Here is a 16,458-nt window from a genome sequence, read left to right on the forward strand (position 1 = left end):
ATGCCTTTTTTATTTTATTTTTCATCAATCTGAACTCAATAATGAGGAATCAAAGTCATGTTGTTATGTTTCCAGTAATTATTGAGCTTGCTGTGGCAACCTGATTGAGACCTAAAGACCTGTTCACTGTATGCGAGGTCCAACAGTTCACACCGACTGTTTGGACAAAAACCAAGCCGTAGCTCATGACTCTCACTCTACAAAAAACTTTATGTGGACTTTTGTTATGAGCGTGGTGCTATGAACACATTATAAATCTTTGGGTGTTCCCTTGCCTGGCAAAGCTAGACTCAGTTCTTATCAGTATATGAGTTTGGTAAGACGCCACATGAATTTTATTATGGGGCGTGTGTCAAAACAAACCTCTGCATACAATCGGATTGTCCTAAAACACCCATCAGAGCTGCTTTGTGCTGCAAATTCAGCTCAAAAGCACACAGGTGATACATATGACTTCATTACCGCTTTAAGTTCACCCAAGTAGCTTGACAGCTTTTTGCCAGAGCATAATCAGGTCCCAAAGGAGGGGTTCCAGACCAACTTTGTGCCACAATTGATTGTTTAAAAGAGAAATTGTGGACAGGGAAGCTGGTCTGGGTTTCAGGCTAGGGGTCCAAAGAGCACAGTGACCTCAACAAGAGACTGCCAGGACAAGAACTACGATTACTACAACTTTAGCTCCTTCGTCTTGGACAGAGATCAGAGAACCTGGCTCTCAAATTCAACAATGACACATTAATAGTAGTGCACCTACATGAAAGTTGCCTGCGGTAATAGGCTCACAAAAGCGCACTAGGAATTTGTCAAAAAGCATTCAAAGGACTCTCTTGGAGGATTCTCTGGTCTCATGACACGGAAATGACTAATACGTTCCTTGAAGCACGGTGGTAGCAGCATCATGTTGTGGGGTCCCCCCAGTGGAAAGATGATGATAAAAATGAGAGAAGGATGCATGGTGAGAAAACCAACAACACTCTTCTGTCTTTGATGCTATCTTTGAGTGGCCTGGTCCAGACTTCTGTGGAGAGACTGTGGAGTCCAAACTTTTGATTCTGTGTCAAACGTTTGTGCAGGTCAAAGTGACCCTTAAATCTAAACCAAGTTAGCCTCCCTAACTCAAAGGTATTTGCACACCACTGGACATATCTTTATGGAGTGTTTTTATATATTGTCAGGCCTATGAAAAGTCAAATATCCAACTGATCTATACAGTAAAATGCAACGCACACAGTCTCAAACGCCCTGTTCCACTATGCGACTTGAAGAATGAGTCAGTAGGCAGTGCTGCTGCTGAACCTGTTTTGAAAAATACTCCACTTCATCTCCTGCGGCATAAATAAAGCACTACAACCCTATGCTATCTTTAAACTGCGGCGGCGCGGTGGGTTTAAAGCACATCTTGTCATTCCTGAGCATTTTGTTTACCGTCGACTTCAGAGACTTGCGGCTGACTTAGGTTTAGAAGTGCACCCATGACCCCGACTATGACGTTCCACAAACAGAGACCTCTGATCATATTCCAGTAGTGAGCAATAACAGTCAACCTGCTGTGTATACAACGGGCTACAAACATCCTGGGAAACTGTAAACCACGGTAGCCCACGAAGAGAGCTCGGCGGCTTTTATTGTGAAAGGCCGGATGAGAGGAGGAGGCGTGTATACATAGGGAGCGCGCTCCGCTTGTGGCTCCGTGATCCTGCCTGTGGTTCTATCTGGCTGGCTGGTGCGTGAGCGCGCCCGGGCGGCTCCGTGAAAAAAAAAAAAAAAAAAAAAAAAAAAAAAAAGCAGTGATCTCGGTGTGACAGCTCAGAGCTGTCCACGTCAACACACCGAGCGAGCGGCGGCGGCAGCAGCGATGGACTCCTCGTCTCTGGTGAGCCTCTCCACCGTTTCCTCCGCATTTTAGTTCGTGCGCAGAGCCGCGTTTAAACGTCCTGGGCAGTTTATTTATCCCGGTGGACATTTAAATCATCAGCTCGCTTGACAATTGTTGCATTATGGCAGTTTCGGTGGTGAGCATTATTAGGGACAGTGAGGCAGGCAGGCAGGCTGGCAGGAGAAGGGAGGAGGGGGGCTTGACTGCAGATTATCCATAAATCTAAAACGCGTTATTTATCCTTTTAATAATGATTCTGAACGTGAGTGTGGTCGCCACGTTTAGTGTGGACGCTCAGGCCCGACCCGATCACTGTTTGTCACACTTTTTTTTTTTTTCTTTTCCCGCATGCATGCGCGTAAATATAGTCCAGATTGTATGTGCTCCTCTTCACAGTGCGACAACTTATCGTGGTGTTAAGTTAACTCCATTACAATAGACTGGCGGAGCCACAGCTGTTACCCACTTATCCACACACACACACAGTCCGGTGCGGAGCGCAACAGGACAACACAGCGCAAAGCTTCAGTTCCTGCGGGGATCACTTGAGAGGGGGAGAAAAAAAAAACACACACACACATAAAAAAAAAACTGAGACGAGTCATAATCCTGTGTGCGTTAGGACGGATAGTGCAGTCGACGCGGGTGTGCGTGTTTTAAATGTCTGCTTGTGTCGAGCATATGTGCACTGACGTGTAGAGCAGAGTAGGTGCCACGTCCACCGTTCTCTCCCTCGCTCGCTCCTCGTTTGCCTTGCGCACCATTTATTCGGCCCCTCTCACTCTTTCATCTCAGCCTTTTCTCACATTTCCCTCCCCCTTAATTCTCAAACGTCTCTGCCTTCCATTATTCCTCGGCGATGGGAAGTAACTGAGTATTTACTCGGATTTTGTAATCCACGAATCCATTATTGTGACAGAAGACCTCGCATTCTACAATAAAGGCCTTTCACGGGGGCAAATCCGCGATCGGGCTGCTACAGCGTGTGCAATACGTGGTGAAAATGAACTTTATCAAGTCGTTTTACCCGGTTCACATACTTGAGCACGACACACAAGCTTTGGCAGAGTCGTCTCCGTGACAGGCAGCTGCAAGTAGAAAATCCACTAAAACGTGAAGGTAAATGTAGAAATAATCAAAAATGGCATCGTACACCGATTAAACTCACTTAAATATGTCATTTTCCCATGGCACTGTGCTGCCCTCGCTTAAGTACTCTGAGTACTTTTTCAGCCACTTAGTTAAAGTCAGCGTCACCGTCTACAACCCATATTAATCATAGCCAGCTTTTTGACTTTAAAGTCACCTTTTGTGACTTTTTAAAGAAGAAATGCTCCAATAAATTTAGACAGAAAAAAAGAAAAGAACTAACGTGAATCTTTGGTCATTTTTGTAGATACGCTTGTGGCCACACTTCACCAAACCTTAAACAGATGCTCATGTAAATGATCTGAGAATTTCTTACATCACTAATTTCTCTCTCTCAGTATCTTGCTGTTTCGCTTCCGTTGAGCTTCTTTTTTTTTTTTGAATATTCTTTTTTCCCACTCCTTGTCCCGCTTCCTTACTCTCGTCTCTCGCTGCCCTTCTTTCTGCCTTTTTCAGCCTTCCTCCACCCATCTCTCAGCGCCCCGTCATCTCACCCTTTCTGTTTTCCTGTGTCTATCATTCCATATAATGGCCTGCATCAATATGGGAAATAATCCATAGATAGATAGATAGATAGATAGATAGATAGATAGATAGATAGATAGATAGATAGATTGTGATCACATAAAAATCATCCATTACAAGTTGATTAGAGTGCATTAGAAATGTTGCTTTTAAGGACCACTTGAGCAATTTAGTATTGTCCATTTAGGAGACGTTTAGCATTTCCAGCACTGCACTGTAATATCATCTTTTAGCTGAGACACAGTAACCCAGATGACATCATCTTGGTCTATTTTCTGATACTTCTGCTGGTTTTGGATCAGTGATATTATTAGTGGTGTTGAGGAACAAGAAACAAAGTAATCGTCAAGCAAAAAGTCAACGGAATTTTCTTGGCCAGTGCTGGTTTCTTTTGCTCTCACTGTGATTTGTTACTTGTTGTATCAGAGAGTCACAAAACACTACCACAAGCATCACAGTGATCGTGTCTACTATTGAAGGCCATTATCTGTAGCCTGATGCTATATAATCCTTGTATAATCAAAATCCAAAAACTGACCTGTCTCCGCCAAAGACCTCCATCTCCGCCTGCGGGACCCTCAGGAATCCCAAAACCAGCTAGAATATAAAATCCCTCCAGCAGTTCCTGGGTTGGACCTGCAGCAGAACCTCCCCCAAGCTGTAAACAGAGGCCATTCCTATCAGGTGCCTAAACCACCTAAACCCTCTGAACTGACTGATTGTCTTGTATATTGACAACTTTATATGACTCAGTAGAGCAATTGCATCCCTGCTGAAACTGCACCCACCAAACGATTTTTCCTTCACTTGTGAGCTAAAACCATCCCACAGGAATAGAGTTTTTCCCTTTCCTCGAACTGAGCACACAACCCTTTTCTGGGAGGGAATGATGGCTTATGGTTCGGAGATGCTGGTCCTTCAAGTGAGCGTTGGAGGTCCTCCTGTCATAGTGCCAGGAGAACATCATCAGCAAAGAGTGGAGATGTTACCTCCAGATCTCCATGCTGGATGCCTTACTCCTCACTGTTAGGTGGTTCTCATTGAAACTCTGTCCATGAAACACAGCACGTGGACACAAGTCCAATAGTGATATCTAACCAGCTTGGCATATGCAGCTGAAGCGCCTTGAAAGAGAAGTCTGCAAAGCACACCGCTTCTTTAACATCGTCTGTTAAAGAAGATAAAGCTAGATCACTGTGATATAAATTGGATAGGACGCCTATTGTTCCACCTGGATCTAATGCTCTATAGTGTTAATCTCCTTTCCAGTACCTAGCTTAGCATTTACCACCAAGGCTGAGGAGAGTTGTGCGTAGGTAGCTGGTGCACACTCTTCAGTCTGGTCCGCTTCCTTGAAAATGGGCACCAATACCCTGCCAATGTAGAGGCACCATTCATTGTACATTGTACAAGTGTGTCAAACAAGACAAGTTTAGAAAAATCTCCTTCACTTACTTTGTACTTCCACTTAATCAAGACTATTTACAAAAATATATATTTAAGTATAAAGTATTTCCCCCTTCCCATTCTGAGTAAGGCATGTTCCTGTTTTGTGCAGCCATTGTTGGATTCAAACCCGTGCCTGATTTAGACTTTCACTGTTTTTTAAGAGAACGGAAACTTGCCAATGCCAGATTTTCCATTGCAAAGCAAGACTTTCCTCAAGTAGATGTTTTTTTTTAATGACTATTAGCTATCTGGTTCTGTTTAGTTCAAGAAATAGAGTTAAAAATATAAGTTTTTAAGTCTTTTTACTTAGGTCTCGTGAAATTATTTTATGGGGTGCATTGTTAGACATTAAACAAGTCGGAGCCACTGACAGCTGTTCTTTAGCACATCATTGCCAAGTTTCCTTTTTGCGCAGGGTGTCATAAAATAGGGCCTTTTTTTTCCGGGGCATCTACATTTTTTTTTTTTTATAGGGGAACAGTCTGTAAATATTTCAAACAATGTAGTCATCTGCTTTTCTGGTGCGTTCAGTCATGTCACATGATCTTCATCAGAAGATACACTTTGCCGTTTAATTTGTTGCTATTTTATCAAATGTCAAGCAAGCTGCCATGCATGATTAACTAAGAGAGAAACTAAGAGAGGAGGTATTTATTTGTGGTCTTCATTAATCTAACCATGTAACATGTATGTCAAAGGGAGTTATCCACACCAATGTGGGATGAGTATATGGTCGTGTGGTTAGCATAGCCAACGTTGGTCGACAATTATTATATCTCTGTCGCTCCAGCTAGTATTTGAAGTTCAGTCAATATCCTTTACTGAAATACTATGTTTTATGGAATTAAGGATGGACTCAGCCCCTACTCATTGTAACCAGGATAATGTGAGCTGGGAATACTGGACTTTGGATGCTCTAAGTTTCTGGTCCAAGTTCTGTGATACACTCTGACTGTGAATGTATGCTAGTCAGTGCATAACAGAACTTTGTCCCGGGTCTAAAAACTCTTCACGGGGATGGACAGACGGATGAATAGATGAATGGGTGTAGGAAAATGGAAAAAGTATCTTAAATATATGTGTATAAATATATATATATATATATATATATATATATATATATATATTATATATGTATATATATGTATATATATTATATATATATATATATATATATATATATATAATATATATGTATATATATATATATATATATAATATATATATTATATATATTATTATATATATATATATGTATATATATATATATATATATGTATATATATATATATATATATATATATATATATATATATATATTATATATCGTCTAATAAATTTAATAATATGTATATGTGTGTGTGTGTGTGTATGTGATCATGTCCACATCGGGAAAACCATGCAACAAACCTGGAACAACATCTGGGACTGAAGCGTGCCATGATACAAACTGTGAACATAAGCTATAGAAACCTGTTCGACTGTGAAGCCTGTGGGTGTGTGTGGACCAGGCTGAATATAAAGCAGGGTGTCGCTGAGAAAACAGGCTTTATCTAGATAATAAAGGTCGATACCACACGCTTTCCAGGTGTGTGAGGAAGGGATCCGACTGTAGCTGTGGCGCCACGTCCCAAATGTTACTGTCGAAGCTGAAACATTTAAGGAGGTATTTCTGTTTATTGTTGCAGGAACTTTCCCTCTACACGGTGAAAGCTGTCCTGATTCTCGACAATGACGGCAACAGACTTCTGTCAAAGGTAAGCCATCCTTGTGTGTGTGTGGTGATTTTAAATTTGCTTAATTTAATGAACTTATACTGCTTTTATTTACTCTAGCGGAGTAGCTAGGCTTCGATGCTAGCAGTTTGAAATGTTAACTTCCCTTTGACGTGGGTTTTTTATTTTCCCTTTAAGTTACACTTATGTGAAATGCCAGCAGATTGTTAAATTTTCTTAGCATGCAGACTATTAATTATGGGAAACGGCTAGAATGGTAACAGGATCCTGTGTTTGCTAAGGCTGCTTCACAATAAAATCTCCTCTTTAATGAGAAGCAGGAACAGTAAGGTTAGCATTAGCAGCGATATAAAAAGACTGAATTGTTGCACTATAACGCTGACAGACTTAAAATAGACAGGTTGAGAACGCCTCAGAACCAGATTTGCATGTAAATTCGTACTTCCTTGTAAAAAAACCCAGCCTACATTACCCGCTGTGCAACTTGACCGGAGACGTGCCGCGTATTGTGCGAAGAGGTTCATTTACAAACAGACAGACTTGATATGTGTGGGAAGGAAATTTGAGCGGCAAACTCGGCCAGTAAAGCTACACTTGTGTCTCCGCGCGCTGCCTACGTCACGACGGCCTGCGCGAGCGTCCCACATTCCCCTTGGCACTGCTGTTTATCTGCAACATTCTCTAATCGCGGTGCTAAAATGCTACTGTGTCATGTTCCTCTGTGCGCTTCAAAAAAAAAAATGGGACTGAGTGGCTCATGTTAATAAAGACTGAGCAACGCTCACTGAAATCCGAGTCCGAGAAGATGGTGTGTGTGTGTGGGAGGCAGATGGAAGGTGAAGGTACTTTCCAGCCACTTATGCGACGTGGAAATGCGTTTCAAGCCAGTCACATTTGCTTTACGGTCTGCATCGCCACGACATGTGGTTACATTCCTGGGGAGGTGCACGCTAGCCTGCAGCCACATTCATGTATCCTATGGCGCGCCTGTGTGAGAGCGCCTCTCAGATGGAGGGCCCGGCTTTGTGGACACCTAACTACAACAATGCAGTCGTACATTAAATGATCTCGTCACATGAGCCAGGCAGTGATGCGTGTTCTCATTAGCTGCGGCTGCACTTAATGCTAACTGTTAAATGCTAGCAAGCTTTCAGGCTAAACAGCGATTATTACATCAATCCCACATGCTTGGACTCCATCAAGGCCAATGACTCCACCACTAACAATCAAAAGTACTTTATGTATATATATGTGTGTCTGTTTCAGTACTACGACCCTGAGCTTTACCCCTCGATGAAGGAGCAGAACAACTTTGAGAGGAACGTTTTCAACAAGACACACAAAGCGGACAGTGAGTTCCTCTCTTTATGTTTGTGCACACACACACATCTACAGTGTCAACTCTTGCCCATTATCACCCGTAGCCGAGAGCAGCTTTTACATTACCCTGGTTTTAACTGTGCGACCACACCGCGATAGATCCACAGTATTCATGACAGGAGGGTTTGGCACTTGGATGTTCACAGAAACTCGATCAACGCTTTCACACAGTGGACACCTGAGTCTCTGCCCCGCTCTCCTTATCACCCACCCAGTACCTCCTTTTGTTCTAAACTCCTCCTTCATTCCTCCCTTTCTCCCAAGTTTCTGTCCTCTTCTTTTACTTCCACTCATGTTGCTTTTCCTCTGTTCTCCTCCTCCCTTCGCCTTCTCTCATTTTCTCCTCCCCACACCCCCCACCTCCGTGTCCCTGGATGTATTTCGACCGTCACAGCATTTCATAAAAATAAAATGGATGAAGTTATGATCATGCTTCCTCATCTCTCTTCCCTCTCTCCTTTGCTCTAGATGAGATAGCTTTCCTGGAGGGGATGACCATTGTTTATAAGAGCAGCATAGATCTCTTCTTCTATGTGGTGGGAAGTGCTCAGGAAAATGAGGTAGGGGTGAATTCAGCTCAATCTACCAAAGCAATATTTCTATCCTAGAGGCACTGTGTACTGTACTAAGCCTTGAATACTGTGAAAATCATTAAACACTGGTAACAATAAGTTAAAAAATGACTTCGGCAGTTATGCTGTTAGGCTTACAATATGTCGTATTTCCTTCGTTTTGATGTCTTCAGTGCAATGTAGAGACAATATTAAAATAAAGAAAATGCTTTTAATGTATGGGTATGGTGTGCTGCATGATAAAAATCCCAACTTTAATTACAGCTTAAGTTGATAAGAATTACAAACTTGGCTGTAAATTGTAAATTGTCATATAAAAAGAATGTGTAAACTTAGAACTAAAGAAGTAACATCTGCTTATTTAGGAGGCTAATTAATGCAGTTTGAAACAGAGGTATTTTAAGATGATGAGTCTTAAGATTTTCTTTTTAAAAAATGGAAAAGTTTACACATCTTCCAGGCATACATTAAGAATGATTTAAAAGATCTTTATATATTTGATCAGAAACATGTTTCTCCACAGTTTTCTGCTAGCCCCTTAGCTCGTTAGCCATTGTAATGTTTGTAAACAACTGATGCGTTTTATTTTTTGATTTTATGATTATGAATTAGCCATGTTAATGTGAACCTTTTGCTTATTTGAGCTACAAACACTAACTAAATGGCTGCTTTAAAATCACGTGTTTTTACTGATTGAATATGTCCTTCTGTTTCTCTCGCTAGTTGATGCTGATGTCGGTACTCAACTGTCTCTTCGATTCCCTCAGTCACATCCTCAGGTACATTATCTCACTGACTCTTGAAGAAAAATAAATAAAACTAGCTACGGGAAAGCATGATTTTTATTCATTATAACATTTATAATATTTAAAAAAAATACTGGTGCTAAATATAGTAGTTTTTGCTTTCCAGACATTTCCTCATGCTAATGCAATATGACATTTGTCATCCACATAGCCTAAGACGCATCAGTGCTAATGGGAACCCACACACCGACCCTCCCATCACTCCACCATAACCTCTCAGGGACGTAATGAGTCCTCGTGCTGAATTTGATGTAAATTTCAACACCAGTGTGTATCTTTCCACACTAAAGAGCAATTGGGTTTTAATTTAAAAGACAAGAGGACTCAGCGAATGCTAAATAGCCCCTGGTGCGTATTTTTGTCACACTTATCTCAACCTGTTAGAAATCCCAAAGATTAGTTGCAAAGCTGCTTGTGCGTGTGTGCGCCTCACTGTGTGTGTGTGTGTGTTTGTTTGTGTGTCTGTGTGTGTGTCTGTGTGTGTATATGTTATGCACACTCGGATCCCTTTGCTGTTGACTGCAACATTATTAGCCAAACAGCGGCTGATGTGGTTGCCGTGGCAACGGATGCAGTAGTAGCGCAGAGTGTGAGACATGAAGAGATTATATTATTGTACAGTATGAACGATTATAGGCTACTCTAAAAGGCACGGTGCAGTATGTACAATGTTTTATTGTCACGGTGTGAAAGGAAGAGGACCTATTGTCTTCACGATGAGATTTTAATTAAAAAGATGAGTGCAGATTTTAAGTTCGTGTGTGAGGGTTGTTGTACATTAGTAATTTAAACTACCATTGTCTGTAGAAAGGAAAGGAGTGATGTTGAAATTTCTTTTTAAAAATCAGATTAAAGAGATTAATACATCTCTCTTGTGCTTGTGTTGAGTGCAGAGTTTTGACCAGGAAGTGATTAGCTTAGCTTAGCATAACCAGACAAGAAATGGACAGAAAACTGGTTGTTTTGCTCTGTTGAAAGTTGAAATATATTCATAGCAGCACCTATAAAATTACACGATTGACCTGTTCAGTCATGTCAGTTTTTACATAATCGGTACATTAGAAGTGACAACAGCTGTTAAGATGAATACCATTTATGAAGCACAGTTTAGTGACCCTGGGCAACTAGGTGAAGGAGGAGGCGTGTATTCGAGGGGCGTGGATGCTGCCTTGGTAGACAGCTAGCAACCTGAGATGCTCCCTGTTTCTCAATGAGGCCGTGCCTTAAATGATGCATCACTTTTAATCCTTCATGTAATTTAAATGAGGTGGTTATATAAATAATGAACTCATACGTTAGGAATTTAGTTTTTGCTGTAGTTGGGCATTTTAGCATGGAACCAGATGTAACCCAAGGGGCCAATCGAGCAACTGCGATTTATGATAGCCCAAAAAGTTGTGTCTGGTTTCTGATGATCGGGTGGCTGTCGTGCAGTCAAAGAGGTTCGCCACTCCCCATCGGCGTCCCAGTTCACTCAACACTCTGAGCCTGTTATCAGCATGGTGAATTTCAAAAAGCTGTAGACGGCGCTCCCTTGAGGTGAATGTCTGAGGAGCTCGGTATTTGTTTCACTCCTATTGGTCAGTGTCTTGATCGCAGTGCCTTCAAAGTTGAGATTTGTTCAACCTGGCTAATCTTTGAATTCATCCTGCAGGAAAAACGTCGAGCGCAGGTGTTTACTGGACAACATGGAAGGAGTGTTCCTCGTTGTGGACGAGATCATTGATGGAGGGTGAGATAAGATGCAAAGTTTGAAATGCATTCAAACTAGCTTACAAATGAGATGGTTTACACACACATTCCTGTGGTTATTAATCTTTAAAATATATAAATCAGTGCTGTCAAACTATTGAAATCATCTTAATCACAGGGTTGCTGTGGATTAATTTCGATTAATCACGATTAAATATCATTAAATTTTAATCTATATTAATCGCGATTCTTTTTGCATTAGCAAACAGACTCAATAAAGAAGGGAATATATATGTATGCACTAGTTCCTGTTGCCTGTCACTACTGGATCGACCAAAGTCATTCTGCATTGCAGATGGGTTAATTGCATTCAAATTTTTAATCAGATTAATCATGATGATGCAGTTATTTTGACAGCCCTAATATATGTTTGCATATAAATATATATATATATATTATCCCAGTCCTGTTTGTGCTGCGCTCAGTCCTGATTGGTTGCTTTATCCTGTTGCCAGGGTGATTCTAGAGTGTGACCCTCAGCAGGTCCTACAGAAGGTCAACTACAGGGTAAGATGATTGCCAATCATTTACAACCACCAGCCAATCATTTTATGGAGTGATTTCAGTCACTGGAAAATTATATTCAAAGCAAACACATGAAAGAACATCTGTTTGGCCTTTGTTCAGAATACTCACTGTAGCTTCCTGTAGTTTTTTTTTTTTTCCTTTTTCCATTGGCTTGTTTCCTCTTCTTACCTGCTTCCAATTTATTTCTCCCCTTTTCCCTCTCTCTCTCTCTCTCTCTCTCTCTCTCTCTCTCTCTCTCTCTCTCTCTCCTTCTGATGGGTGTCAGCAAATGTCAGAGCCAGCCTATGGCTTCGTCCTGTTTGATTACATCACCGGTAACCTAGAGGCACAAACAGACAGGAGCCAGCTGCTGTAGAAAGACAGACAGACAAACACAGGCAGACACGCAGACAGACCGAGGGTGAGAAAGGGAGGGAGCTGAGGAGAAAGATAGCAAAGCAGAGAGAGAGAGACAGTGAATGAATGAATGCGAGGAGGAGGTATGAGCGAGACAGATGGGGTAAATGCATGGAGAGGACGCATGCGGACTAATTGTTAACCCACTTGTGGCGCACAAGGAAAAGTCAGGAAAAGCCCCCACGACTGTCTGTGCAAAATGTCACAACAATCCATCCTCTTAGTCCACATGTGTGTTCCATTTATCACTGATTGACGAGTGGACGTTGCTAACCCTGTAGCCACATCTATAGAACGGCTAAACACGCTGACACACGCCGTTAACCAATGCCCTTTGAATGTCGCTGAGTTGCAGCATAGATCTAACGGTGTTTTCAGTGTGAGTCGCTTATTTAGTGTTAGACTTTTGCTTTGTTTTTCTCATGCACACAATGACGACATTTTGTTTTACAGGCTGATGAAAACCCATTAACTGAGCAAAGTGTGGCCCAGGTAACACACACACACACACACACATACAACACAATACACACAGCATAAACTCCCATGGGTTGCAGAAAGACGCAGCTTAAGGTTGTCTGTTTCTTGCAAAATGATAGATAGCTTTTTGACGTTTTCATATGTACTAAACTGCATGCTAAGAAAATTTGCTCGCTAATGCATGTAGAAGCTCACTTGGCCTCAAACCCTGAAGCTTAGCTGTGAATGAATGGGTAAATAACTGGAGAGATAACTAAATCAGCCCTCCTAATACTCCGAGTGTTCTTCTGTTCTTAGCTGTTGTGTCTTCCTGCTTGCGTGCAGGAATGAACATGTGCACAGACATGTCTTTGTGCTGCCTCGGAACAGATCTTGTGCATTAATGCTGTTTGAGCTTCTGTTTTCTGTTGCTTTAACCCCGACAGCACCTAACAGAGAAACTGGCACTGACCACTAACGTAAGTTTCTACTAACACAACGACTCCTTCACAACCCTACAGCCTCATTCTAGTGCAGCACACTGCACACCGTGGTAATATTATAACAGCCCGCTAATGTTATAATATTGATAATATTAACCCACCTTGCTTCACTGCCTGAACACTTTCATGCCGACAATGTGCGCGATAATTGATAAGCAGCCTTTTGGGACCACATAAAGAACTGTAAAGAAAACTGGATGCCAAATTTAAAAATAGCTCACGACGGAGCGCTAAATTGCTAAATCGCTAAACTCCACTGTTAGTTCGTCCAGTCAATAAAATATAAATATATAATGAAAAGCAAAAATATAAAGTAATAATAAAATGATGGAAATTGGTTGTAAATTAGGTGTATTTGTCACACAGACATGATGATAAAGATCAAGACTCTTTTTGCGTTTATTTTATTTTAGTTCATTTGCACTCGTTATATGTACATTTATAATTTTTATATACAGTTACCATACTGACTCAAATTTGGTACAGTTTTATGGGCAGGACGAGGCTTAGATAATACTGCTACATGACTCTGAACCAAAACACAACATCTCATATGTAGTTTTCCCTACAAGGACAGTCAGGTCTATTGTATCACACTGTATAATATTCCAATCCCAGAGGTGGCACGTACCCACCTCTGGGCAGGGGAATTCACTGTACCAACCTAAAAACAAACACCCTCAAACACGCAGACAATCATGTTACAGTATTGAATTAAGTATCTGTGATGTTTACAGCACACTTTTGTTTCCTGACTTCAGCCTCGAAGGCAGCGCCTCTGTTCTCTGAGCCTTCAGAAGGCCAATGTATGCATATTACAATATGGAGCTTGGTATCACTAAGCTTGGATTTGGATAGAAGAGCTTTGTTAAAAGGAAGAGAATGAGTGTGCCTTCGCTTTTCCGCCACTGTTCCAAAAACGGCCTCATGGTTCTCTGAAAAATGCAAATGAGAGTGGAAAACACTGATTCTGATGACATGTCAAGAGCTAGATGGAGAAATATTAGTAGACAGAGGTGGTGATATGATACTAATGGTACTACACTGGCGCACAAGGAAGTATTGGTAAAATATACATTACAAAGAAAAAGCATAATGGTGATATTTATCTCCAGCCACTTACTGTTCCATTATTTTCCTTAACACGTTACATTTAAAACCTAGTTGTAACACTAATTCACTTTCATAAGCTCATAACGCGCACTGCATACTAAATCTGAATGTGTAATTAGCATTTCCCAGAATCCTGTTTCTTTCTGTTTTTTTTGTTTTTTTTTTTTGTTTTTTTTTTTGGTGGCGGCGTTATCTGAGCACCGTCCACCCCCTGCTGTCAGGATGAGAAACAACATCCTCAGCTCGGAAATGTCTTGATTGATCAACAGACGAGCAAATAAAATAAAATAAAATAAAATAAAATAAAATAAAATAAAATAAAAAACTATTAAAAAACAAATAAAACCTTATTATATTATTTTATTTAAGTGAATAAAAACGAGCAGCGTTATATCTTAAATTTTACTTTCTTTCCTTCGTGTGCGCCTATGTGGCGGAATGACGCGCCGCCTCGTTCTCTGGACGTGGTGTAAGACTGACATCTAGTGTGTGAATTGTGGTACTGCAACACTGCACAAGTTGCTGAAAAGTTCAAAAATCAAAACGGAGCACACAGACATATTCAGATATTTAAATTACAAGTGCATACTGTCATTGCGGTGGCGTGTACAGTTGAATTATTTATTTACAATGTGCACTTATATTTGTAACTAATGAGTTATTTTTGTAAAACATTTAGTCCCACAGTATTTGTAAGTTGGCAGCTACACAATATACAGTCTTTCACTTGAAACTATAACAAATTGTTTGTTTTGAAACTTGATTAACTCTCATTACATTAATAACTTGACTAAGAATAACAGTGACTAATAATGTGCACAGTATTCACGTTTCTTTCAATCAGTAAATTCTCATTTTGCTTCATTGTTTTTCATATGTTGATTTTTATTTGGATGGTTTGCTTTTCTGACTCATCTTTATTTATTTTGTGTTTTAACTACATCACTCCGTGCAAACACGACGTTACAAATGAATAATTTCCTCGCCTCTTCCAGGTCCTGCAGTCGGCCAAGGAGCAGATCAAGTGGTCCATACTAAAATGACCCACAGCAGGAAAAAAAAGCATTAAGATTCTCAAGAAAGCTCGAGGGAATCTCTGTCTAGTCCCAAAGCTATTTTTATAGGGTGGAATTAAAGGGGAAGGTTGCACAGGCCTGTCAGCCAGTAGACTGCCATATATTGCAATTAGCCAGGCAGAGATGGGATTTTTCTGGATTCTCTGTCTGATGCCGTTTTGTAACATTGTGTGTGACATATATTTAATTTATTCAGTTGTGTAGAGATGTTATTTAACAGGCCAAATGACCACCCAGCACACATCGTTAAAGGGATGACAATAGGAGTACTGGGAATGTCAGTGGACAAATTAAATGAAGTATGAGTTTTTTTGGGAGCATAAATTTACATAAAACGCATGGGGTTTACTTGCGTTACTTTGCACATTGGTGACATGCAAAAGTTTAAAATTGCACCATTTTATACATGAAAAACAACCCCCCTCCCCACCCCCCCCCAAAAAGTAATATGATTGAGTAATAACAATAATAATGAGTAATAATAATGATATTAACTTTATATTTCTGGGTTTTATAATGCTTATTTAAAGACTATAAAGGAATGTATTGATACACTAAACAAATGTTAGCGGTATGTGTGAGAGGTGCTGTGTTACTGTTGCACTGTATAACATGCGCAAAAGAAGATAAGATTCTCCTCATTTAGGTAAATGAATATATGTACATATACATGTATTTAAGAGTCAACGGGAGCTTAAATAAAGTGAAAAACTGCACAGATGACTTTGTGGCCAGGGTTAGAAATAATAATGTCTATTTTACTGTTATTTTGAGGATTAGAGATGTGGATATTTTCTTAATTTAAAAAGATAAAACCAGCCAAAAAGATACTAATTATTTTTCTGTACATTTTGATGTTGCTGAAACAAACGTGTATTTAGCCATTTGTGAAACTGACAATAAAACATGTCTAAATGCAAATGTGTTCAGATAATCTAATAGTCTCATTCATTAAATTGTTATTTATTTTATATCTGTTTTTGATTGTTTTTACTGGAAAAATCCTGCCAAGCCTCGCAAAAAGCACTGAAGGCCAATAACTAGGCTCAGTTAGTGGTCTGAGCCAATCAGAATGCAAAGTAGGGACGTGGGCGTGGTCATGGATGCAATTGGTAGAAAATGGGCCACGTCAGTAGAC

General features: G+C 40.4%; 1 protein-coding gene across 3 annotated transcripts; it reads left to right on the top strand.

The window, feature by feature from the left end:
• The first annotated feature begins 1,739 nt into the window (after positions 1–1,739).
• Positions 1,740–16,245, top strand: copz2 (COPI coat complex subunit zeta 2). Of its 3 annotated transcripts, none has more exons than XR_007111062.1 (10): positions 1,740–1,873; positions 6,688–6,756; positions 8,002–8,086; positions 8,584–8,675; positions 9,411–9,466; positions 11,148–11,225; positions 11,701–11,752; positions 12,039–12,173; positions 12,623–12,661; positions 15,240–16,245. XR_007111062.1 is itself a non-coding variant. In XM_047572970.1 (10 exons), exons 1-10 carry the CDS (start codon positions 1,856–1,858, stop codon positions 15,285–15,287), a joined length of 570 nt encoding a protein of 189 aa, XP_047428926.1. In that variant the 5' UTR covers positions 1,741–1,855; the 3' UTR covers positions 15,288–16,245. The 3 variants fall into 3 exon arrangements, 2 of the variants coding, with proteins under 2 accessions (XP_047428926.1, XP_047428927.1); XM_047572970.1 differs by lacking the exon at positions 12,039–12,173 and adding an exon at positions 13,075–13,107 and having other exon boundaries at positions 1,741–1,873; XM_047572971.1 differs by lacking the exon at positions 12,039–12,173 and having other exon boundaries at positions 1,742–1,873.
• Positions 16,246–16,458: the final 213 nt, after the last annotated feature.

Source organism: Mugil cephalus, chromosome 20, assembly GCF_022458985.1.
Source record: "Mugil cephalus isolate CIBA_MC_2020 chromosome 20, CIBA_Mcephalus_1.1, whole genome shotgun sequence".
NCBI classification, from domain to species: domain Eukaryota; kingdom Metazoa; phylum Chordata; class Actinopteri; order Mugiliformes; family Mugilidae; genus Mugil; species Mugil cephalus.

Coding starts and splice junctions, on each gene's coding strand:
- copz2 (XM_047572970.1), top strand. Junction 8,087..8,583: donor CAAGACACACAAAGCGGACA/GTGAGTTCCTCT, acceptor CCTTTGCTCTAG/ATGAGATAGCTTTCCTGGAG. Junction 8,676..9,410: donor GAAGTGCTCAGGAAAATGAG/GTAGGGGTGAAT, acceptor TTCTCTCGCTAG/TTGATGCTGATGTCGGTACT.